The sequence below is a fragment of the Natator depressus genome, chromosome 3 (genome assembly GCF_965152275.1).
Source record: "Natator depressus isolate rNatDep1 chromosome 3, rNatDep2.hap1, whole genome shotgun sequence".
Classification (NCBI taxonomy): Eukaryota; Metazoa; Chordata; order Testudines; family Cheloniidae; genus Natator; species Natator depressus.
This window is the reverse complement of record NC_134236.1, coordinates 69,556,201-69,581,130: the sequence shown is the minus strand read 5'-3', so window position 1 is coordinate 69,581,130 and position 24,930 is coordinate 69,556,201. Positions and strand designations below refer to the sequence as shown.

General features: G+C 46.1%; 1 protein-coding gene across 2 annotated transcripts in view; it reads left to right on the top strand.

Annotated features, from left to right (window-relative positions):
* The first annotated feature begins 831 nt into the window (after positions 1–831).
* RNGTT (RNA guanylyltransferase and 5'-phosphatase) overlaps positions 832–24,930 on the top strand; it is a 457,144-nt gene continuing 433,045 nt past the window's right edge. For both annotated transcript variants that reach the window (XM_074948099.1, XM_074948098.1), the window contains exons 1-2: positions 832–1,037; positions 17,192–17,301. In XM_074948099.1, the coding sequence (XP_074804200.1) occupies positions 974–1,037; positions 17,192–17,301 (174 nt within the window). In that variant the 5' untranslated portion in view covers positions 832–973. The remainder of the gene's footprint in view (positions 1,038–17,191; positions 17,302–24,930) is intronic.

Here is a 24,930-nt window from a genome sequence, read left to right as displayed (position 1 = left end):
GTACTCCCACTGTGGTCTGTCTGTAGCCCTCTGTTGTCTCTTGTCTCATACTTAGGTTCTCAACTCTTTGGGACAGAGACTGTATTTTTGTTTTGTGTTTGTTCAGCACCTAGCACAACAGGGTCCATGATGGGGCTCCTAGGCACTATGGTAATATAAATAATAAATAATGATAATTTAGACTCCTATCTTGCTTTTGCTCATGTGGCGCCCCACTGACTTCAATAGGATTGTGTGGACCCCAGGCTCCACACACGTGAATCTGATGGAAGGAGTAAGGTCACCGATTATGAGAGCAAGTGTGTATGTGTGTGTGTCTTCTAGGGTGACCAGATGTTCTGATATGACGGGCTTTGTCTGAAACAGGAAACTATTGCCCCTCCCCACAAATAAAAGTGTCCCAATTTTTCACACTTGCTATCTGGTCACCTTAGTTTTTTTCCTCCAGGCTAGCAGGGTTGTTCTATCATTTCCTGGTACCCCAGTAGCACCTAGGCACAGCCCAGGCTGGCTTGTGCTAGGTGCTGTACAAACACACACCAGCAAAAGCAGTCCCTGCCCTGAAGAAGTTACACGCTAACCGTGGGCAGGAGGCGGGCGCAGCTCCATCCTCCCCTCGCTGGCAGGGCTGTACCGAGGTGGTGGGCGGGTTCCCCTGCCAGACCCGAGCCCCCATCGCGCAGCCGGAGCACCACCCCAGAGCCGACCGCCGCCTGAGGGAGCCGGGAGGCGCTGACACTAAACGCCGTCGCCCAAGCAACGCCCCGCCGCGGCTCAGCCCTGGCAGAGCAGCTCCGGAAGCGGAAGTGGCGTACGTGCCGCGGTGCATTGTGGGGAGCGGCGGTTGCTGTGGAGGTGGATCTGAATGAAGCTGCCGCGGGGAAGGGGCTGCTGGAGCCGCTGAGTGGGGAGGAGCCGCGTCCGCAATCCCCCGGCCCGGGTGTCAGCGCGAGCTCTGTCAGGCGGCGCCGCCATGTCCTACAACAAGATCCCGCCGCGCTGGCTGCGCTGCCCCAGGAGGGGGCAGCCGGTGGCAGGTGAGCGGGGCTGGGGTGCTCGGCGCGGGGCGGCCACAGCTTCCCCGCTCCGCTTCGAGCCGCCGAGAGGGAGGGGGCGCCGTGCCGGTCGGGGAAGGGCCGGGCGGGGTAACGGGTCTTTGGCCCCGGTGGTGGTGTCAGGAGTCGTAGCCCCGACCCCATCCACGAGCCGGGCAGGTTGAGTGCGGGCGGGGACACAGAGCCGGCTCCCCGGGGCTGGGTGTGGGGCGTCGCAGGCACCAGCGCTTTCCAGGGGAGCCCTTGGGACCCGGCGCCTCTCGGCCCCCTCTCTCCTTTCTAAGTGGCGTCTCGCTACGTTTTCACTTTTCGGTCCCGTTTTATGCCCCAGCTCTCTCATCCTCCCCCAGAACTGCGCCCTGGCCCCCAGCACAGCAGACCTTCTTCCCACAAAGGACGCGGGGGGGGGGGGGGGGCGGGGAGGGGAGAACTGGCAACCAGCAACCTTCAGTCCCGCTTCTCTCAGAAATCCTTCTACCTGTAAAACAGTTGTCCCTTTTTGCTCTTGTATCCACCAATAAAAATTGTCGTCCTGGATCAGATGGAGCTGCTGTAAAGGGAAAACGGACTAACTTCCTGAGATCCTTGTCAGTTTCTGTTTCCATCATCAAAGAGCTAAACGGAAACTGACCTGACCAATTCTCCCTTCCGTTCTTTGAAAAGTAGTTCAGAAACTTTTCACAGGGTGCTGAGTGGCGAAACTGACTGGGATCGGTTTCTCTTTGCTGCTAGCTGTATGTACAGATCCCTGAAGCAGTTTCCACTGTTGTAAATGGTAGGCTGAATTGTAGTGGGCTGCATCCAGCCCTGGAGCAAAGAGTTTACTCAGCTGATCCTCACACCTTCTTGTCAACTGTCTAAATGGGCCATCTTGATTATCACTACAAAAGTTTTTTCTCCAGCTGATAATAGCTCATCTTAACTAATTAGCCTCTCACAGTTTATATGGTAACTTCCAACTTATCTGTATATGTGTATATGTATATATATATATCTTACTATATGTTCCATTCTAGGCATCCGATGAAGTGGGCTGTAGCCCACGAAAGCTTATGCTCTAATAAATTTGTTAATCTCTAAGGTGCCACAAGTACTCCCTTTCTTTTTGCGGATACAGACTAACACAGCTGCTACTTTGAAACCTGCTCTATCCTAGTCACTTCCCTCCTCTTTTTTCATAAGCAGCTAATTCCCTTTACCCCCTCCTCCTATCCCCCCCAAAAGTCTGTACCATAACATAAAAAAATAAGCTGAGGGACTGAAAAGGGGAAAGAGAAGTAATGTTCTCCCTTCTACTTTTTACAGTCGTACTTCTTCCTCTTCTAGGTTCTAATTCAGCATTGTACTTAAATCTGTGCCTAATTTTATATCTGTGAATAGAAGGTGCTGCTCATGCGATTAAAATTAACCTCATACATAACTTTGCTGAGTTGGGGTGATGTTTGTTTCCTTCTGTTCCTCCATCATGTTTACTTTTGCAAGTCTCAGCCCCTCTGTTTGTTTTAGTCAGTTGCCTTTTTCTGAAGGTCTTTTGTAGAATTCTTTACTTATCAGGTTTATGTTCAACATGGGATTAAAAAAAATGGATTGTCTGTCTGCATTTCTTCACATTGTACTTCTTTATGGATTTAGGAAAGAGGTGGGCAAACTACGGGCCGCGGGCCACATCCGGCCCACGGGACCGTCCTGCCCGGCCCCTGAGCTCCCAGCTGGGGAAGCTAGAGCCCGTCCCTTCCCCCGCTGACCCTCTTCCCTCACAGCCAGCGGGCAGTGCGGCGTGCACCTGCCCACCTCCCAGGCTTTCAGATAAGCCTGTCCTGTCACTCTGAGCGGCATGGTAAGGATAAGAGGGTGGGGGGAGAGGGGGTTGGCTAAGGGGCAGGAGGTCCCGGGGGGCAGTCAGGGGGCGGAGGTTTGGGGCGGGGAGCAGTCAGGAGACAGGAAGCAGTGGGGGTTGGATGGGGGTGGGGTCCTGGCGGGGCAGTTAGGGATGGGGGTCCTGGGGGGCAGTCAGGGAGTAGGGGGGTTTGGATAGATGTGGGAGTTCCATGGGGCCTGTCACGGGGTTTGGATAGGGGTCAGGGGACAGGGAGCAGGCTGGGTTGGGTAGGGTGCGGGGTCCCGGGGGGGGCAGTTAGGGGTGGGGGGTCCTGGGAGGGGCGGTCAGGGGACAAGGAGCGGGGGGTGGGGAGTTGGATGGGTCAGGGGTTCTGAGGGGGGCAGTCGGGGGGCGGGAAGTTGGAGGGGGAGGATAAGGGGCGGGGGCCAGGCTGTTTGGAGAGGCACAGCCTTCCCTACCCGGCCCTCTATACCGTTTTGCAACCCCCATGTGGCCGTCGGCCCAAAAAGTTTGACCACCCCTGATTTAGCAGAAGCAGTGAGTGAAATCTTTGAATCAAATCAGATCTAGTTCTCTTACTGGGGATGTGCTATAAGAGCAGTGGTTCTCAACCTATTTACCTTTGTGGGCCACTATACAGCTCTCCATGTATAACATAGGCTGCATATGTACAATATATATAATGCCGGTATGTCATTAAGGACGTGTCACAAAGGCCACAGCTATGTGCTGATTGGGCTGCAGGTTGAGAACCGCCGATGTACAGGAACATCAAGATCTCTACAAGATAGGGGATTTAAAAAAAAAAGTGTATGATAGACACTGTGCAGTGGATTAGTAGCAGTTAATTTGAGTTCAGGACTAAAGCCTTTCCTGTTTGGAAGGTCTGTGGAGGTAGAACATCTAGTTAGAAATATAGAAATTGCCATATGGGATCAGACCTATAGTTATCTAGTCCAGTATCTTGTCTCTGACAGTGGCCATCACAGATGCTTCAGAAACCTCATGTTAGGTAGCTGTAAAGTAATATCCCCTCCAATTTAGGTTTTCTCATAACCCTAATCTCTTCATATGACAGTTTCCCCATGCCCCTAATTGTTTTTGTCACGCTTTTCTGAATGCTTTCTAATTCTGCAATATCCTTTTTGAGATATTTTGAGTGACCAGTACTGCAAATCATATTTTTGATAAGGCTGTACCATTGATTTTATGTAATAGCATAATATATAATTCTGTATTATTCTCTATCTTGTTCCTAATGCATCTTAACTTCTTGGGGATTTTTTTTTTAAAATGCAGCTACACACTGAGTTGAGATCTTAATTAAACTGTCCACAGTAGCACCCAATTTACTTTCCTGATTTAATACAGCTTTAGAACCTTTTGTGGTATCTGAGTAAGCCTTTTCCCTTTAGGGTATTTTACTTTGCGTTTTTATCAACATTGAACTTAATTTTTCTGTGCCTGCTCATTCCCTTAGCTTTGTTAGGTTCCTCTGATATTTCTTGCAGTCTTCCCTGGACTTGACAAATCTAAATAACCGTGTTATCTGCAAATCTTGCAACCTCACTGCTTGCATCCCTAGGTCATTAATAAACACTGGACCTAATATGTAACCTGGAGGCATCCTGGTATTAACCTTTTATTCTTCCTCTGTTTTGTCTCTTTGCCTGCGTTTGATCCATGCCAATACTTTACCTCTTGCCCCATGACTGCTTAGTTTCTTTAGTAGTCTCCTGTGAGGGAACTTGTCAAAAGCTTTTTGAAAGCCTAAATGAATTAGGTGAACCTGTTCTCTTCTATCTGTGACTTCACTGAAATGTTTAAAGAACTCTAATAGTTACTATGACATGATTTTCCTTTGCATAATCCATGCTGGTTTGGGTGCAGGAGGCGGGTTTGGGGTGCTGGCTCTGGGAGGGGGCTCAGGGCTGGGGCTTGAGGTGCAGGAGGGAGTATGGGGTGCTGGGTTGGGGTGCAGCTTCCCGCGTGTGGCTCCCAGTCTGTCGCGCAGGATCACTGCCTGCCCCAGCCCCACGCTGCTCCCGGAAGGGGCCAATGCTCCTCTGCGGGCCCTGGGAGGGAGGGCGGGCAGGTGGGGGGCATGTGGCTCTGTGCGCTGCCCCTCTCTGCAGGCACCGCCCCCAAAGCTCCCATTGGCTGCAGTTCACCGTTCCTGGCCAATGGCAACTGCCAGGGCAGTGCTTGCAGGCATGAGCAGTGCATGGAGACCCATGCACCCCCCATCAGGGCTGCGGGGGTGTGCTGGCTACTTCCGGGAGCAGCGTGGGGCCGTGGCAGACAGGGACCCTGCCTTAGCGGCAGCCCCGCTACACCGCCAGAGATCACAATCTTTGGGACTCTCCCAGTCGATCCTCCAGTTGATCACGATCAACGGGTTGGTGACCACTGCTCTAAGTCATCTCTGTGCCCTTTCCCTCACTTCTTATTTTAGATCGTAAAATCATAGAACTGTAGGACTGGAAGGGACCTCGAGAAGTCATCTAGTCCAGTCCCCTGAACTCAAGGCAGGACTATGTGATAACTAGACCTTTCCTGACAAGTGTTTATCTAACCTGTTCTTAAAAATCTCAATGACGGAGACTCCACAACCTCCCTAGGCACTTTGTTCCAGTGCTTAACCACCCTAACAGTAAGGACGTTTTTCCTAAACCACCCTCGCTGCAATTTAAGCCCATTGCTTTTTGTCTTATCCTCAGAGGTTAAGGAGAACAATTTTTCTCTATTCTCCTTTTAACAACACTTTATGTACTTGAAAACTGTTATCATGTCCACCCTCAGTCTTTTCGTCTTCAGACTAAACAATCTTTCATCATAGGTCATGTTTTCTAGACCTTTAAAATTTTTTGTTACTCTCCTCTGGACCCTCACCAGTCTGTCCCTATCTTTCCTGAAATATGGTGCCCAGAACTGCACACAATACTCCAGTTGAGGTCTGATCAGCATGGAGTAGAGTGGAAGAAATACTACTTCTGTCTTGCTTACAACATTCCTGCTAATACATCCTAGAATTATGTTCGTGCTTTTTTTGCAACAGCGTTACACTGTTGACTCATATTTCGCTTGTGGTCCATTATGACCCCCAGATTCCTTTTCGCAATTCTCCTTTCTAGACAGTCATTTCTCATTTTGTATATGTGCAACTGATCATTCCTTCCTAAGCGTGGTACTTTGCATTGGTCCTTATTGAATTTCATCTTATTTACTTACTTATTTACATTTCTCCAGTTTGTCCGGTTCATTTTCAATTTTAATTCTATCTTTGAAAGCACTTTGCAACCCCTCCCAGCTTGGTTTCGTCTGTAAACTTTATAAGTATACTCTCTATGCCATTATCTTAAATCATTGATGACGATATTGAACAGACCCAGGACTGATCCCTGCAGGATCTCTCTCAATATGCTATTCCAGCTTGATTTGTGGACCACTGATAACTTCTCTTTGGGAATGATTTTCCAACCACTTATGCACCCACCTTATAGTAGCTCCATCTAGGTTGTATTTCCCTAGTTTGTTTGTGAGAAGGTCATGCGAGACAGTATGAAAAGCCATACTAAAGTCAAGATATACCACATGTACCGCTTCCCCCCTGTCCCCAAGGCATGTTACCCTGTCAAAGAAAGCTGGTTGGTTTATTGGTTTGTCTTAATTCCTTTTTTGAAATGTTCAGCTCCCATTTTAGGTCTTTTAATTCCTGCTAGTTATTTCTGAATTTTGCAAGTACTTCCATTGTTTGTTACCTCTTGGTTCGAGAGGTATACCAGCTCACAATCTCTGTTTGTGAACTTGATCCAGCTTCTTAAACCAGTGTTGCCCCTTTTCGACCCAAGCAGCAAGTCAGAGTTTGGGGATGCTTCATTTGATAAGTATTTCTTCAATGCAGTTTTGTTTATTTACAAAGAATGTACAAAGTCCAGTGTTTCTGAATACAGAACGAATCAAACAGCAGGAAACAACTTCTTTGCTTAAACCCCAAGAACACTCTTTTTTTTAGGCTTCACTCTGACCTAAAAACCTCTCCACAGCTTTCTTCCACAGTCAGACACGGTTTTTGCAGTTGCTCCTTTTACCTGTTTGTGTCTCTGTTTCTGAGTGTCCTGCCTAAACCTGTGCACACAATCTATATGTTTCAAAACCCTTCTCCCACTTAGTTCAAACTTCCGGGAGGTTCACAACTCCTTTTTGTCTTGGGGGGGTTGGGGAGGTGGAGACTTCTGATGAACTCATCCTCACAGTTATGTTAATTGAAGGGTGTACTCACACCCAGTCCCAAAGAAGTCTGTGATCCAAGCAGTCACCAGTACATCTCACCATAACACTATCATGATCTTACAGGTGTATTTTTTAATTCTATTTTTAATGATTACTTCAACCAATTTACTAGGTGCCTATGTAAGGTTGACTGGTCTATAATTCCTTGAATCACCCCACAAGCCTTTTTAAATGTAGGCACAACATTTTCCACCCTTGGTCCTCTGATACAGTAGCTGTTTCAAATGAAAGATGGCATATTTTTGCTGGCGGTACAGCCACTTCATACTTGAGCTCCATGGAAACACTTGGAATGCTTTTTAAATTATCACCTTGCTCCAGTATGTCATCTTTTGACACTTCAATCTTTTCTGGTACCTAATCTTTATTGCCAGAAAAGAGCAGCTGAATCTGTACTAATGCAAAACCTTCCATTTCAGCAATGTCTTGCTACCGTCACATGAATGACACTCTCAGTACTAGCATCCGAACATACTATGAGAACTTACAGAATTCTGTCATAATTGATGTTCCTTGAGAACATATTCTTTCAAAATCTTGAATATACATTTAATAAAATCACAGTATACATCCAATAATATATTACCATATAAAAGGCAAGGAGAAAAATGTCAGGTTAGGTGGATGTTGTTATTGAAGTGGGGTGATGGTGAATACTGAAGAATTATGTAGCAAGAGTATCAGTGATTTCTGCAGAACCTGATTTTTCATTTAACCCCCCCCCCCCCCCCCATTCCCAACCACCACCATGATTTTCGGAACCCTAGAATTAGAAAACTTTTCTGAACTGGAACTAAACGTATACCAATGCAGTGCTGTCTTCTGAAGTCTGCAGACAGCCCTAGTGCTTATGCTGCTGCTTAGAGCTTTGCCAAGGGATCACAGAGGGGAACAGACTAGAATATTTGCAGTTTTCACTGGTCTTGGGCATTGGGGGAAGTGGGGAGGTCACAGGACAGCACAGGGGAAGATGAAGGAGCCCTGGCTGAGCTGGAGAGTGGAGCACAGGGGGAAGATGGGAGGACCTGTGATTCTGGGGGGGAAGATGGGAAAGCAAGAGAACCCTTGTGCTGCTGTGGGTGGGCAGGGCTGATTTGGGGAGTGGAGCACTGGTTGGAGCAGGGGAGACCTTACAAGCTGCTTCCACGTTGTCCATGCCCCCCTGGCTGACCCCCAGACCAAGCGGAGTTCTTGATCCACTTTGGCAGCACTGCACCACTGTCCAAAAGATGGGCAACTGGTGCCTTCCCTGGCGCTGGGGAGGTGGTCTTCATAGTTTGAGAACCTCTATGCTAGACTAATTAATCACTTATAACCTCTGATTCTATCCTAATAAAGTTTTTTTTGTTCTGGTAATTTTATGATTGCAGGATATTCACAACCAAAGTGCTTTGGTGCATGAGAGTGGACAAAATCAAAAAGGCTGTTTTAACCCAGTGAATTGTTACATGTTTTTCAGTATCTAAAAATATAGACAATGTATTTTTATATTTTAATGTATTTGGTACTTTTCAAAATGCTTTTTTGAATACAATAATTAGTTAAATAGGAATAGAAATTCTTTAGTGCCAATTGAGACCCGTATTTTTGATTTTTTTTTTATATTTGTAAATTGAAATGTATACACTGCTATTCATGGTTACTCATAATTCAGTAACTACTACAGGTACAGAATCTTATATGAAATGCCTAAAATTTATTGAAATTTAGAAGAGAGATGATAGAGAACTCTTATGAAGGCTGTTACAAAGCCACTCAGGATGTGTTGTGCGAACAATAAAAAGCTCATAAATTAAAAACCTGAGCCTCCAGGCAATAATAGCTGAGAACAGACCTTTCTTTAATAAGGTCAAGACTTGACAGTTCTAAAATAAACTCTCAAAGTCCCAGAGCCAAAGGTAAGCACTGTATTTTATATAGAAGGTTGCTGTTCCATGCTGATTGGGAGACCTCTATTACTGTGGAACAGTTATAATGAAAAGGGCTGACAGTAAATGGATGTTTCTGACACTATCTGGTTCTCTTAAGGCTGCCTTTGGAACACTTCACACTTAGAAACCATCAGAACTGGTGTTTACATCGTCAGGCTTACAAACTGACTTTTTAAATTGCTATTTTCTTGTTCTGGCCATGCTGAATTTAAATGTTACTTTTAGGGCTGTTGATTAATTGCAGTTAATTCATGCGATTAACTAGAAAAAGTAATCGTGATTAAAAAAATTAATTGCGAGTAATTGCAGTTTTAATCGCCATGTTAAACAACAGAATACCAATCGAAATTTATGATATATTTTTGGATGTTTTTCTACATTTTCAAATATATTAATTTCAATTACAACACAGAAAATACAAAGTGTACTGTGCTAACTTTATCATTTTTACAGTGCAAATATTTGAAAGCAAAAATAATATAAACAAAAGAAATAGTATTTTTCAGTTCACCTCAAACAAGTACTGTAGTGCAATCTCTTTATCGTGAAAGTGCAATTTACAAATGCAGTTTTTTTTGGTTACATAACTGCTTTAAAAAAACCAGTGTAAAACTTTAGAGCCTACAGGTCTACTCAGTTCTACTTCTTGTTCAGCCAATCAGTAAGACAAACAAGTTTGTTTACAATTATGGGAGATAATGCTGCCTGCTTCTTTTTTACAATGTCACCTGAAAGTGAGAACAGGTGTTCACATGGCAGCTTTGTAGCTGGCATTGCAAGGTATTTATGTGCCAGATATGCTAAACATTCATATGCCACTTATGCTTCAGCTACCCTTCCAGAGGACATGCTTCCATGCTGATGACTCTCAAAAAATAGTGCATTAATTAAATTTGTGACTGAACTCCTTGGGGGAGAATTTTATGTCCCCTGCTCTATTTTACCTGCATTCTGCTATCTATTTCACATTGTAGCAGTCTCGGATGATGACCCAGCACATGTTCGTTTGAAGAACACTTTCACGGCAGATTTGACAAAATGCAAAGAAGGTACCAATGTGAAATTTTTAAAAATAGCTACAGCACTTGACCCAAGGTTTAAGAATCTGAAGTGCCTTCCAAAATCTGAGAGGGCTGAGGTGTGGAGCATGCTTTCAGAAGTCTTAAAAGAGCAACACTCTGATGCGGATACTACAGAACCCGAACCACCAAAAAAGAAAATCAACCTTCTGCTGGTGGCATCTGACTCAGATAATGAAAATGAACATGCATCGGTCCGCACTACTTTGGATTGTTATCGAGCAGAATCTGTCATCAGCATGGAAGTATGTCCTCTGGCCTGGTGGTTGAAGCATCAAGGAACATATGAATCTTTAGTGAATATGGCACGTGAATATCTTGCAACGCCGGCTACAACAGTGCCATGAGAATGTCTTTTCTCACTTTCAGGTGACATTGTAAACAAGAAGCTGGCTTCCATGCTGATGACGCTTGTTAAAAAAATAATGCGGTACAGGTGAGTTGCATCACACGTGCATTTAACTTACGCGAATTCAACTATACGCGCTCGGGAAAAAAAAAAGAAAAAGAACAGGATACCTGATAATAGTGTGGGCGATTCCGCCCACCATTCCACTTAATGAGCGTATGCCCTGGAGTGAGCATGAGATGGGAGATGTGAATCTGCTGTTCCCTCAGTCGGTCTCAGTTCCCACGTGCCTATCATAGTATGAGCATCTCGGCGCGCTGAGTGTGATTCTAGTGTTTAAAGATACTGTACGTATTTTTCGTATAACATGGCCCCTAAATGCAAGCCAACTACTTCATCTGGTGCTCAACTGAAGAAACAGCGATCTGCTCCAACGCTGGAGGAAAAACTGGCTGTGTTGGACTAACTGAGAGACGGTATGTCGGTCTCCAATGTGGCGCATAAATATGGCTGCAACTAATCTAGCATCTGTGCCATCAAGATTCGAGAGAGAGAAATTCGTCAAGCTGTGGCATCAAGTGCTCCAATAACTGCTAAGGTGACGAGCCAGGTGCGTGATAAGACTTTAGTGAAGACTGAAAAGGCCTTAAACTTATGGCTGGAAGACATGAACCGTAAACGTGTGCCTATCGATGGCAATACGTTGCAAGAAAAAGCTCTTAACCTCTATGCGCTGTTCAAACCTCCCTCTGAAGAGGGACAGCCTTCTGATGAGATGGAATTCAAAGCCAGCTACGGTTGGCTTAACAGTTTTAGGAACCGCTTCAGCCTCAAAAACGTGCAGTCTACTGGTGAAGCTGCTTCTGCCAATGAAGAGGCAGCAAAAGCCTACCCCGAACAATTAAAGAAAATCATAGAAGAAAAGGGCTATCTTCCGGAACAAGTTTTTAATGCTGACGAGACTGTGCTCTTCTGAAAAAAAAAAAAAAATGCCAAACTGAACTTACACTTTGAAATCAGAAAGACAAGCCCCTGGCTTCAAAGCAGCTAAAGACCGTGTGACAGTGTTGTTTTGTGGCAATGCGTCCGGGCATTTAATAAAGCCGGGCTTGCTCTACAGGGCTGCAAATCCCCGTGCCCTAAAAGGCAAGAACAAAAAATTCCTGCCTGTGTTCTGGCAATCAAATAAAAAGGCTTGGGTGATGGCAGCATTATTTCTTGATTGGTTCCACAAGGGTTTCATTCCGGAGGTCAAGCGGTACCTCGAAGAGAAAGGACTTGACTTTAAAGTGTTGCTGATCATAGACAATGCTCCTGGCCACCCTGCGGCACTCCAGTTTGCGCATAACGACGGTGAAGTTGTCTTTGTCCTCCCCAATACCACCTCCATCCTCCAACCTCTCGACCAAGGCGTGATTCGCTGTTTCAAGGCCAAGTACACGAGGCTTACATTCTCATGGATACGTAGCGCTATGGATGCTGATCCCAATCTTAATGTGATGGAGTGTTGGAAGTCCTTCAACATTGCTGATTGCATCGCTTATATTAAACAGGCAATGGATGCAATCAAGCCTGAAACAGTCAATGCATGTTGGCGAAACCTATGGAAAGAACGTGTGAATCATTTTAAGGGTTTCCGGACCATTGACAAAGATGTGAAATGTATTGTTCAGGTGGCCAGGCAAGTGGGTGGTGATGGCTTCGTCGAGATCCTTGAGGAAGAAATTGAAGAATTAATTGAGAGCCATAGAGAAACATTGACTAACGAAGAGTTAGAGGAACTGATAAAATCGTCTACAGAAGACCAAGATGATGACAACGAACAGGAAGAGCCAGCAAATTGGAATCTTCATAAATTTGCTGAAGTGTTCCGAGCAGCGAAACACTTGAATGATTTAATTTCTGAATACGATCTCTCTATGGAACAAAGCCTCAAAATCACACGTAGTATTACGGACGATTTGAGACCATATCAAGAAATGTTTGAGCAGCTCAAGAGACAACAGCGACAGTTGCCGATCACCATATTTTTCAAGGAAAAACAACCAGCAGCAGATGAGCTTACGCAATCAACTTCTCAAGCTGAACCAGAGCCAACCACTTAGTCTACGACTCGCTCTCCGTCACCCAGGCTCTCCGTCCCCTCCGTCTCCTGGATCGACATCAAGCCCTGATGATCCCCTGTAATTACCGCCTGTAATTAAAAATACAGTACTGTAAAATTATATTTTGCATATATACTCTTATATACTGTAAATTACTGTATACATTATGCATTTATACATATTACTGTACAGGGTTGTATACACAAAACCATGTACAGTATGCTGTACTTCATGGGCAATTTAAGGGATTTTTAAGGGTAATTTTGACTATACGCGATTTTCGTCTTACGCTCTGACTTTAGAACCTAACCCCCGCGTAAGTTGCAACTCCACTGTAATTAAATTTGTGACTGAACTCTGTGGGGGAGAATTGTATGTCTCCTGCTCTGTTTTACCCCCATTCTGCCATATATTTCATGCTATAGCAGTCTCGGATGATTGTTTTAAGAACACTTTCACTGCAAATTTGACAAAATGCAAAGAAGGTACCACTGTGAGATTTCTAGAGGTAGCTACAGAACTTGACCCAAAGTTTAAGCATCTGAAGTGCCTTCCAAAATCTGAGAGGGCTGAGGTGTGGAGCATGCTTTCAGAAGTCTTAAAAGAGCAACACTCTGATGCAGAAACCACAGAACCAGAACCACCAAAAAAGAAAACCAGTCTTCTGCAGTTGGCATCTGACTCAGATGACGAAAGTGAACATATGTTGCTCCGCACTGCTTTGGATTGTTATAAGAACATAACAATGGCCATATTGGGTCAAACCAAAGCTCCATGTAGCCCAATATCCTGTCTTCCGACAGTGGCCAATGCCAGATGCCCCAGAGGAGTGAACAGAACAGGTAATCATCAAGTGATCCATCCCCTGTCGCCTATTCCCAGATTCTGGTAAACAGAGGCTAGGGACACCATCCCTGCCCATCCTGACTAGTAGCCACTGATGGACCTATCCTCCATGAATTTATCTGGTTCTTTTTTGAACCCTGTTATGGTCTTGGCCTTCACAACCTCTTCTGGTAAGGAGTTCCACAGATTGACTGTGTTGTATGAAAAAATACTTCCTTTTGTTTGTTTTAAACTTGCTGCCTATTAATTTCATTTGGTGGCCCCTAGTTCTTGTGTTATGAGAAGGAGTAAATAACACTTCCTTATTTACTTTCTCCACACCAGTCATGATTTTATAGACCTCGATCATATCCCCCCTTAGTCATATCTTTTCCAAGCTGGAAAGTGCCAGTCTTATTAATCTCTCCTCATATGGAAGTCGTTCCATATCCCTAATAATTTTTGTTGCCCTTTTCTGAACCTTTTCCAATTCCAATATGTCTTTTTTGAGATGGGGCTACCACATCTGCACGCAGTATGCAAGATGTGGGTACACCTTGGATTTATATAGAGGCAACATGATTTTTTCTGTCCTATTATCTATCCCTTTCTTAATGATTCCCAGCATTCTGTTTGCTTTTTTGACTGCCGCTGCACATTGAGTGGATGTTTTCAGAGAACTATCCACAATGACTCCAAGATCTCTTTCTTGAGTGGTAACAGCTAATTTAGATCCCATCATTTTATACGTATAGTTGGGATTATGTTTTCCAGTGTGCATTACTTTGGATTTATCAGCTGTGAAAGGGTCCGGCCAGATGGCGACAGGAGAGTAATAGAAGTCAGATATATTAGCCCCAGGTTAATTAGGTCCCTTTTCCCTGAGTAAGGTAACAGCGAAGGTTCCAGAACAATCTGGAACCTTCTGGAGACAATTAAGACAAACAGGCTGATTAGAACACCTGTAGCCAATCAAGAAGCTGCTAGAATCAATTAAGGCAGGCTAATCAGGGCACCTGGGTTTAAAAAAGAGTTCACTTCAGTTTGTGGTGCGCGTGTAAGGAGCTGGGAGCAAGAGGCACTAGGAGCTGAGAGTGAGAACGCACACTGTTGGAGGACTGAGGAGTACAAGCATGATCAGACACCAGGAGGAAGGTCCTATAGTGAGGATAAAGAAGGTATTGGGAAGAGGCCATGGGGAAGTAGCCCAGGGAGTTGTAGCTGTCGCACAGCTGTTCCCGGAGGCACTCTAGACAGCTGCCTTCCACAGGGCCCTTGGCTGGAACCGAGAATAGAGGGCGGGCCCGGGTTCCCCCCCAAACCTCCCAACTCCTGATCAGACACAGGAGGAGTTGTCCTGGACTGTGGGTTCACGAAAACGGCCAAACTGAGGGCTGCCGTGAAGCTCCAAGGTGAGCAAATCCGCCAATAAGCGCAAAACCCACCAAGATAGAGGAGGAACTTTGTCACACAGCATTGAATTTCATCTGCCTTTTTGTTGCCCGGTCGCCCAGTTTTGAGAGATCCTTTTGTAGCTCATCGTAGTCTGCCTGGGACTTAACTATCTTGAGTAGTTTTGTATCATCTGCAAATTTTGCCACCTCACTGTTTACCCCTTTTTTCAGATCATTTATGAATATGAATAGGACTGAGCCCAGTACAGACCCTGGGGGACACCACTATTTACCTCTCTCCCTTCTGAAAACTGACCATGTATCCCTACCCTTTGTTTCCTATCTTTTAACCAGTTACCAGTCCATGAGAGGACCTTCCCTCTTATCCCATGATTGCTTACTTTGCTTAAGAGCCTTTGGTGAGGGACCTTGTCGAAGGCTTTCTGAAAATCTAAATACACTGTATCCACTGGATCCCCCTTGTCCACATGCTTGTTGACCCCCTCAAAGAATTCTAGTAGATTGGTGAGGCATGATTTCCCTTTACAAAAACCATGTTGACTCTTCTCCAACAAATTATGTTCATCTATGTGTCTGACAAGTTTGTTCTTTACTGTAGTTTCAATCAGTTTGCCCGGTACTGAAGTCAGGCTTACCGGCCTGTAATTGCCGGGATCACCTCTGGAGCCCTTTTTAAAAATTGGCATCACATTAAGTATCCTCCAGTCATTTGGTATAGAAGCTGATTTAAATGATGGCTTAAAGACTACAGTTAGTAGTCCTGCAATTTCACATTTGAGTTTCTTCAGAACTCTTGGGTGAATACCATCTGGTCCTGGTGAGTTATTACTGTTTAGTTATCAATTTGTTCCAAAATCTCCTCTGACACCTCAATCTGGGACAGTTCCTCAGATTTGTCATCTAAAAAGAATGGCTCAGATTTGGGAATCACTTCACATCCTCAACCGTGAAGACCTATGCAAAGAATTCATTTCATTTCTCTGCACTGGCCTTATCGTTCTTGAGTGCTCCTTTTGCATCTTGATCGTCCAGTGGCCTCACTGGTTGTTTAGCAGGCTTCCTGCTTCTGATGCACTTTAAATTTTTTTTTTGCTATTACTTTTTTAGTCTTTGGCTAGCTGTTCTTCAAATTTTTTTTGGTGTCACATGGCACTTTTGTGGCCGGCGTCGCAAGATATTATCGAGCAGAATCTGTCGTCCGCATGGGCATGTCCTTTGGAATGGTGGTTGAAGCATGAAGGGACACATGAATCTTTAGTGCATCTGGCACGTAAATATCTTGTGATGCTGGCCAGAACAGTGTCACATGAACACCTGTTCTCACTTTCAGGTGACATTGTAAACAAGAAGCAGGCAGCATAATTGCCCGTAATTGTAAACAAACTAGTTTGTCTGAGCTATTAGCTGAACAAGAAATAGGACTGAGTGGACAATTTTACATTGTTTTATTTTTGAGTACAGTTCTTTTGTACATAATTCTACATTTGTAAGTTCAACTTTCATGATAGAGATTGCACTACAGTACTTGTATGAGGTAAACTGAAAGTTTTTTTTGTTTTTTTTACAGTGCAAGTGTTTGTAATAAAAATAAATATAAAGTGAGCACTGAACACTTTGTATTCTGTGTTGTAATTGAAATCAATACATTTGAAAATGTAGAAAACATCCAAAAATATTTAAATAATAGTATTCTATTATTGTTTAACAATGCGCTTAATTGTGTGCTTAAGTTTTTAAATTGCTTGACAGCCCTAGACTTTGGTAATTTGTTTCATGTGCCATAGTTCAGGAGTTTACATCTAACTAAGAGCTATTCAAGCATCTTAAAATTGAATAATCTGACAGGTGTTTGTTTTTTTTTTTTAGTTCCTCTAATCCAGTGTTTCCCAAACAGTGGGTCCCAACCCACCAGTTGATCCCAGGAAGGTCCTAGATGGGATGCCAGATTCAGGTTCTCCTGGCCCCATGCAGAATAGAGACCCCAGTGGGGAAGGGGAGGTTGGAGAGTGAGCTATCTCTGCACTTTCCCCACACTGGTGGCTCCTGTCCTGTGGGGCTGAGCCTGTCTTTTCACTCCAGGTATTGTGACTTAATGCAGTGTGTTGTAGTGTCACTCAGATTAGACCAGGCCATCCCTCCATCATGACATAGGGGCAGACAGGCCAAATTTTCCATAGCTTGGTTTTAATTAAATCCTTTAGGTTATTGCTGAGTCTCTATGAAACTGTTCTGCAGTTTAAAATCAGGTGTGTGTATATGTGTATATATACATACTGTAAAATTTTATTTTGTTCTATAGGGAAGTTTTTGCCTTTGAAAACAATGTTAGGACCAAGATACGATGAACAGGTTGCTGAAGAGAATCGCTTCCATCCCAGTATGCTGTCCAACTATTTAAAGAGTCTGAAGGTAAGTTAACATTTTATAAAAAATACATATGCATACTGAAGAAAATGTAATAAATAGTCGTAGAATACCAGGGTTGGAAGGGACCTTAGGAGGTCATCTAGTCCAACCCCCTGCTCAAAGCAGGACCCATCATTGTTCAACTACGGGAGCATTTTTGTCTGTTTGTACATAGTTTTTCTTTGTTTTTTTTCTTCTATAGTTAGCTGTAAATAGTTTTCTGAAGTATTAGTTAGTATTCCTCACCCTGGTTGGGCTCCCTAGGGACTATGGCCTGCGTTCCGGAGTTCCAAAACTGGACTTTGTGCCCGCGCTCATTCTCAGTGAGCAATGAGCACCAATGTTGTATTTACTGTCTTGGGGAGACTTACTTTAAGATCTTGCTGCTCAGTGCGGACCTGGGAAGCGTTGCAACTTCGCCTCTGCAAGCTTCTTATGGAGGCAGCTCTCTGGCCACATTCACAGTCTAACCTGGGACTGTCAGAGCCTTCGGTGCAGCGCTCTTCACTGCTAGTGAGTGCTCTGCAAGCATGTCCCATGCCCCGGATACAGTGGTACTGATGGTCCAGGACAAGCCCAAGAATGCGAGCCGAAAACACTCATGGGCATTGGAGCAAGTCCCTGAAGTGGACTGCCTTCAAGTGCAGCATTCCCTCCCCAAGCCAGGCTGGGCAAGAAGTTGCGTGTGGACCCTCTCCCACCACTGCCTAAGCTTCCTTGCTCCAAGGGTAAGATGAAGAAGGAGGAGGACCTGGTAGTACCACAGACCACTGTAGTGGCTGCCCACCTGGAATGCTTTCCGGGGTGCTTGTTGACAGTGTCTCCATGCCCATTGGTTCACTTGGCGCCGCGGACACCACTATGTTCCTTGGTTCTCACAGAGATTCTCACAGAAATTCCCTGGACCCCACGATGCTGTGAGCCCCTTCTCCCATCGGCACATCTTGAACTGCTCTATCCCCCTTCTCCACTGCTTGCCACGCACGAGTTACCCAATTTTGTGGATGAACCGCTCCTGCTCCAGGAGGGGTACTTCCAGGTAGTGCGTCATGGACTGCCTGTACCAACGGCTCCTGGAGGCTTCATTCGACTCTCTGAGCCAGAACAGACATTTTCCTCCACTTGGAGGAGAAGCTCGGACTCCCATGTCCGGACATCTCACCTGCTAGCATATGACCCAGCACCTGCCGTATCCCCAAGCCCTGGCCGCCCTGGGACTCGTATCAATGGCTCTATCCACTTTCTCAAGCATCATTCCCTTCTGCCCTGGACCTTGAACCGGAACCACTGGGCTCTGAGGAAGAAACAGAGGCAGAGCTGGTACTGCCAGTTCCGCCAGTCTCTGTGGCTGCTTCATCTTCTCCGGATGATGCTCTTATACCCCCTTGCCCTCTCGCCTCCTGATGACCATAAACAGTATCAGGACCTAGTGCACAGGATGGCCATGGACCTGGGCATATCCCTGGAGGAGGTGCAGGACCAGCACCACTAACTGCTGAACATCCTCCAACCCCAGGGGTCATCATGTGCATTGCTGCCCCATCAACATCCTGCTATCCTGCAACCTGCGAGAGCTGTCTGGCATACAGCAGCTTCCTGTGCCCCATGCCAAAACGGGCAGAATGCAGGTACGTTGTCCCAGCTAAGGGGGCATATTTCTTCTTTTCCTACCCACCCTCCAGTTCCATTGTGGTGCATGTGGCAACAGAACCCGCCTGTCCGCAGAAATTGACTCCTCCAGACTGGGCAGCCCTAGATCTTTTGGGCAGGAAGGTCTGCTTCTCAGTAGCATTGCAATTTTGCATTGTGAACTACCAGACTCTGCTGGCAAAGTATGATTTCAACAACTATGCCAAGCTAGCAGAATTCCTGGACGATGTGCTGCAGGACAAGAGACAGCACTTTCGCGCCCTCATAGAGGAAGGCAGCCTGGTGGCCAAGGTTGGCCTTGAAGTAGCTGTTGATATCGTGGATATGTCATCCTGTTCCCTTGCCATGGGCATAGTCATGCAACGTGACTCTTGGCTGCAGTCCTTTGGCTTTCTGTGGGTGATACAGACCACCCTATAGGACCTCCCCTTCGGTGAGGACAAGCTCTTCTTAGCCAAGATGGAAGAGTCACTCCACTCCCTGAAGGACTCAAGGGTGACACTTCAGTCCCTTGGGATCTACACCCCAGTGTCCTGTCACAAACAGCAGCAGGAGCCCTTCCGTCCCCAGCAGTACATACCCTATCCTCTGTACTATCACTGGCAGAAAGAACCCCCATGGAGGCAGCACTGTTCATAGTGCCTGCGGCCCCAGCTGCAGCCACCTCCTCCACTCTGACGCACTGTGATGGGATCCCTGGTGTACAACCTGGAACTGTGGGATGACTGTGTTCCCTTAACTCTTCAGCCTGGGTTGTCTCTCACAAAGCTATGTCAGTGACAAGCAGAAAACCCCCTCCCAGACACTATGATCACTCAGACATCAGCATGTGGAGCCCCACACCCAGCTAAAATGCATGAATGCTCCCTGAGCCACTTGTGAATCACACAGAGAGAGGCACCAGCCAATCACCCTGTCATAAATATAAAGGGAAGGGTAACCACCTTTCTGTATACAGTGCTATAAAATCCCTCCTGGCCAGAGGCAAAATCCTTTCACCTGTAAAGGGTTAAGAAGCTGGCACCTGACCCAAAATGACCAATGAGGGGACAAGATACTTTCAGATCTGGAGTGGGGGAAAAAGGCTTTGGTCTCTCTGTGTGATACCTTTGCTGGGAACAGATCAAGGATGCAAGCCCTTCAACTCCTCTAAAGTTAGTAAGTAATCTAGCTAGAAAATGCGTTGGGTTTTCTTTGTTTTGGCTTGTAAATTCGCTGTGCTGGAGGGAATGTGTGTTCCTGTTTTTGTGTCTCTTTGTAACTTAAGCTTTTGCCTAGAGGGATTCTCTGTGTTTTGAATCTGATTACCCTGTAAAGTATTTACAATCCTGATTTTACAGAGGTGATTCTTTTACCTTTTCTTTTATTAAAATTCTTCTTTTAAGAACCTGATTGATTTTTCATTGTTCTTAAGATCCAAGGGTTTGGATCTGTGTTCACCTATACCAATTGGTGAGGATATTATCATCAAGCCTTCCCCAGGAAAGGGGGTGTAAGGCTTGGGGGAATATTTTGGGGGAATAGGACTCCAAGTGGTCCTTTCCCTGTTCTTTGTCTAAATCACTTGGTGGTGGCAGCATACTGTTCAAGGACAAGGCAAAGTTTGTACCTTGGGGAAGTTTTTAACCTAAGCTGGTAAAAATAAAGCTTAGCGGGTCTTTCATGCTGGTCCCCACATCTGTACCCTAGAGTTCAGAGTGGGGAGGAAACCCTGACCCCAGCCTTGCACCCCAGAAATATGTCTTACACTGCTCAAGACTCCCTTGGACAGTGCAAGCTCATTAATTAGTTTGCCGCTCCAACAAAAGGATAGTGGATGTGCAACAGACCTTGGTAACCTGAGCTGAGATTTCCCGGGCACTTCAACCAAAACACACTATTTTAGATAACCTCTAAAACAGATTTATTAACTACAGAAAGATAAATTTTAAATGATTCTAAGTAGCAGGCTTAGAGATCAAAATTGGTCACCTAAGAAATAAAAATAGAAACACAGTCTAAGTTCTAACTTTAACAGACTAAGCAAGATTTGAATCACAGTCTCTCACCCTAATAGATGTTACAGGCAGCTCACAGTTCCTAATACACAGGCTGGGTTCCCTTCCAATCTGGGAACCAATCTCCCCAGTTCAAAATCTGTCTTCCTGATGATTTTCCAGATTTTTTTTCTCGTGTGTGTGTGTGTGTGTGTGAGAGAGAGAGAGAGCGAGACCAAGTGATGATGTCACTGTCCCTCTTTCAGACTTTCTTCCAGCTGCTAGAAAGTTCCTTGCCCTGACATGGGCACCAGGCAGTCCCCATTGGTCAGGCAGTTTCCATTGCATATGTGCCCTCACTAAGGAGCCTCTGGGAGAGTAGATTCTTCTTGATGGGCCATCAACACCCATCTGGCCAGTGATAGCTGCTCCTTTGCAACTGAAAGGCTGGCTGTGGGCGTTTTCCAACCTCACAATATATTTCAGTAACACACATAAGAATATTTCATAACTTCACATACAATGATAGTACATGCAATTCAACAGATCAAGACTTTTAAAATGGTACCTCACAAGGCATGTGTACAAAAAATATCAATCGTATGACAGTGGTGAATATGGGGATTCCAGAGTGCTACTTTGAGGTACCAAATGTCACACTCGCCAACAGCTGAAGGCTCACTTTTGACTTGCAAGTCAAGTGCTGCAAATGCTCCCCATCACCAACCCCATTCCTCTGGTCATCTTTGAGGCCCGTCTTGCCCTCTTCGCCTCCGACTTGGGCAAGATCACCACTGACTGAGTACTGGAGATCATGCACCTTGGTTACTCTATCGAATTCCTTGCTTTTCCCTCCACGCAGGGGCACCACTTGGACGCCTACAGGGGATCCTTCCAGTCAATACCGCCTACAACAAGAAGAGGCAGACACCTTTCTAGTGAAGGATGACATAGAGCTGGTTCCCTGCCCTTTCCTGGGCAGAGAATTTTACTCCCCCTACTTTCTTATCCTGAAAAAGGGTGGAGGGCACCACCTTATCCTGGATGTCCGCCTCCTCGACACCTTCATCAGAAAATCCAAGTTCTGTATCGTGATGCTAGCATTTATTATTCCCTTCTTCCCCAAGAGGGCCTGGTTTGCAGCTCTCAACGTGAAAGACTCATACTTTCACATTGTCATTCACCTGGCTCATTGCAAATTTCTCCACTTCTGCGTGGGCAGCAACCACTATCCATTCAGAATTCTCCCCTTTGGCATCGCGACGACCCCACAGGTCTTCACAAAAGTCTTTGTAGTCATGGCCACACAGATGCGTCGTCTAAGTTACTTAGTGTAACCCTACCTGGACGACTGGCTTTTAGTTGTGCCGTCACGTGACAAGCTTACTTCTACCATCCGTGCTCTCCACTCTCTCCTCATAGCTCTTGGCGTCTGTGAATCAAGTAGGAGAAACTGGTGCTCATACTGACACAGAGAATCACCTTCTTAGGGATGTGTCTTGATTCTGTGGCAGCAGGAGCCTTCTTCCCTGCAGACCAATTCGCAGCCTTGACAGCTCTAATTACAGCCCTTGCATCATGGCTCACTGTTGCCTCTGTCTCATTGGGCATATGGCAGTCTGCACTTCTGTAACACCGCATGCCTGCTTACATATGCAATGCCTCCACCTGTGGTTCCTGATGGTCTTCAGACCCCCACAACGATCACTTGGAAGCCAAAGTGCTCATCCCACAGTCGGTTCTAGCCTCCCTCACCTGGTGGACTGACTCTTCCAAGGTGCTGATTGGCACTCCCTTTGCTGTCCTGGTCACGACTGTCATCATGACCACAGACGCCTCCCTTGCCGGTTGGGGTGCTCACCTAAACCATCACAGCACTCAAGGCATTTGGATGCTGCTAGAGGTCAGAATGCACATCAATGTCCTGGAGCTGCAGGTGGTTCACTTAGCCTGCCATGTGTAGCAGCCTCTACTTCGCTTGCGACATGTTCATCTCCTCTCAGACAATATTGCAGCAGTGACCTACATCAACAAACAAGTTGGTCCCCGTCCTTCTGTTCCAAGTCCGTCCACCTATGGAACTGGTGCATTTGCAACCACCTTGCACTCCAAGCAGCGTACCTCCCAGGAGCACACAACTCCTTGGCCGATGTGCTCAGCAGGACCCTATACCTCAACCACAAGTGGGAGTGACATGATCCCACTCTCTGCTCCGTCCTCCGTACCTGGGGCACCCCTCGCTGGGACCTTTTTGCCACGAACACCAACTGTACGTTTTCCCTCTACTGTTCCAGAGGTGCTGTGTGCCGTGACTCCCATGGTAATGCTCTTCTCCTACCCTTGAGGGGCAACCTCCACTATTCCTTCCCTCCCATTCCCCTCATTCCACAAGTCTATCGCAAGATCTGCGGAGATCAGGCTACCGTCATTCTCATAGCACCATTCTGGCCCTACCAGTTTTTGTTTGCGTACCTACTCAGACTCTCCATCTGCACACCACTCCACCTCTGCACACTCCTGGACTTCCTCACCCAGGACTGTGGCAGGGTCCACTATCCCAATCCAGGCCTTTTTCTCCTCACGGCCTGATTTTTTGATGGAATTCGTGTGAAGGCAAAGCATGTTCTATACCAGTGCAATGCGTCCTTACCCAAAGGAAGAGGGCCTCCACACACGCCTGCAATGCAGCAAAATGGAAATGTTTCATATTCTGGGCTCAATGCCATCACCACCCACTGGATACAGTATCCATTTCTGACTTCCAGAATTACCTCTTGGAACTCAAAATGTCAGGCTTTGCCCTCAGCTCTGTCCAAGCCCATCTGGCGGTGATTAGTGCGTTCCTTCCCCTCATGGATGGCCACTTGGTGTTTACTCACCCCGCTGCTGTTCGCTTCATGAAAGGCCTTCTCAATAGCTTTCCACCGGAACTGTGGGACCTCAACCTTGTCCTCCCCATCTTCACCAGACCCCCCCCTTTGCTCCTGGCAACATGTTCCCCCTCATATCGCTTCATGAAGGTAACCTTCCTCATGGCTATCACCTTGGCAAGGAGGGTCAATGAACTGGCAGCCACGATGGCTGACCCCTCCTTACACTGTATTTCATGAGGATAAGGTTTCCTTACGACTGCATTCCAAGTTCCTCCTGAAGGAGGTGTCAAAGTTCCACCTTAACCAACCTATTCACTTCCCGGTCTTCCATCCTAAGCCACATGCCACCCCTGTGGACAGGACTCTTCACTCCCTTGATATCTGCCGCATGCTGGCATTCTACCTGCACAGAACTCACTCATTTCGTGCCTCTACCAGACTATTCGTTCCCATTGCTGACTGCTCCAAATGCCAAGCCCTCTCCTCCCAACGAATCTCAAAATGGGTTTCCGACTGCATCCGAGAATGTTATATGCTGTTCAACACCCACCGCCCAATGGAATTACAGCACACTTGATGTAGGTACAGGCAGCCCCATCCACTTCCTTAGCGGACGTCTCCTGAAAGGCCATCTGCTGGGTAGTGACGTGGTGTTCAGTACATACTTTCACAACCCATTATGCCATTGCCCAAGGGATGGCGGAGGATGCTGCAGTAGGCCATGCTGTGTTACAGGCTGTGATGCCTCTTGCATCCTCGTGCCCATCTCCTCTGACAAGTGCTCGATATTCACCCATGTTTGGAATACATATAGGCACCATCACTTGCAGAGGAGCTTACTTACCTGAAACTGGAGGTTCTTCAAGATGTGTGGTCCCTATTTGTATTCCAAAACCTACCCTCCGTGTTCTCTGCTGCGGACTGGTATGCTCAGCAGTAAGTGGGTGAGGTGAAGAGGCATCGACTTGCACGACCTTATATAACTTTGTCTGAGACACGAGCTGACTCACGACGCATGTGTGGGTCAGTGGACACTGCTATGAAAATCTTCCGGCTCTGGCACATGTGCAACCATATCTGGAATATAAATAGGGACCACACATCTCAAAAACCTCTACTTACAGGTAAGTAAC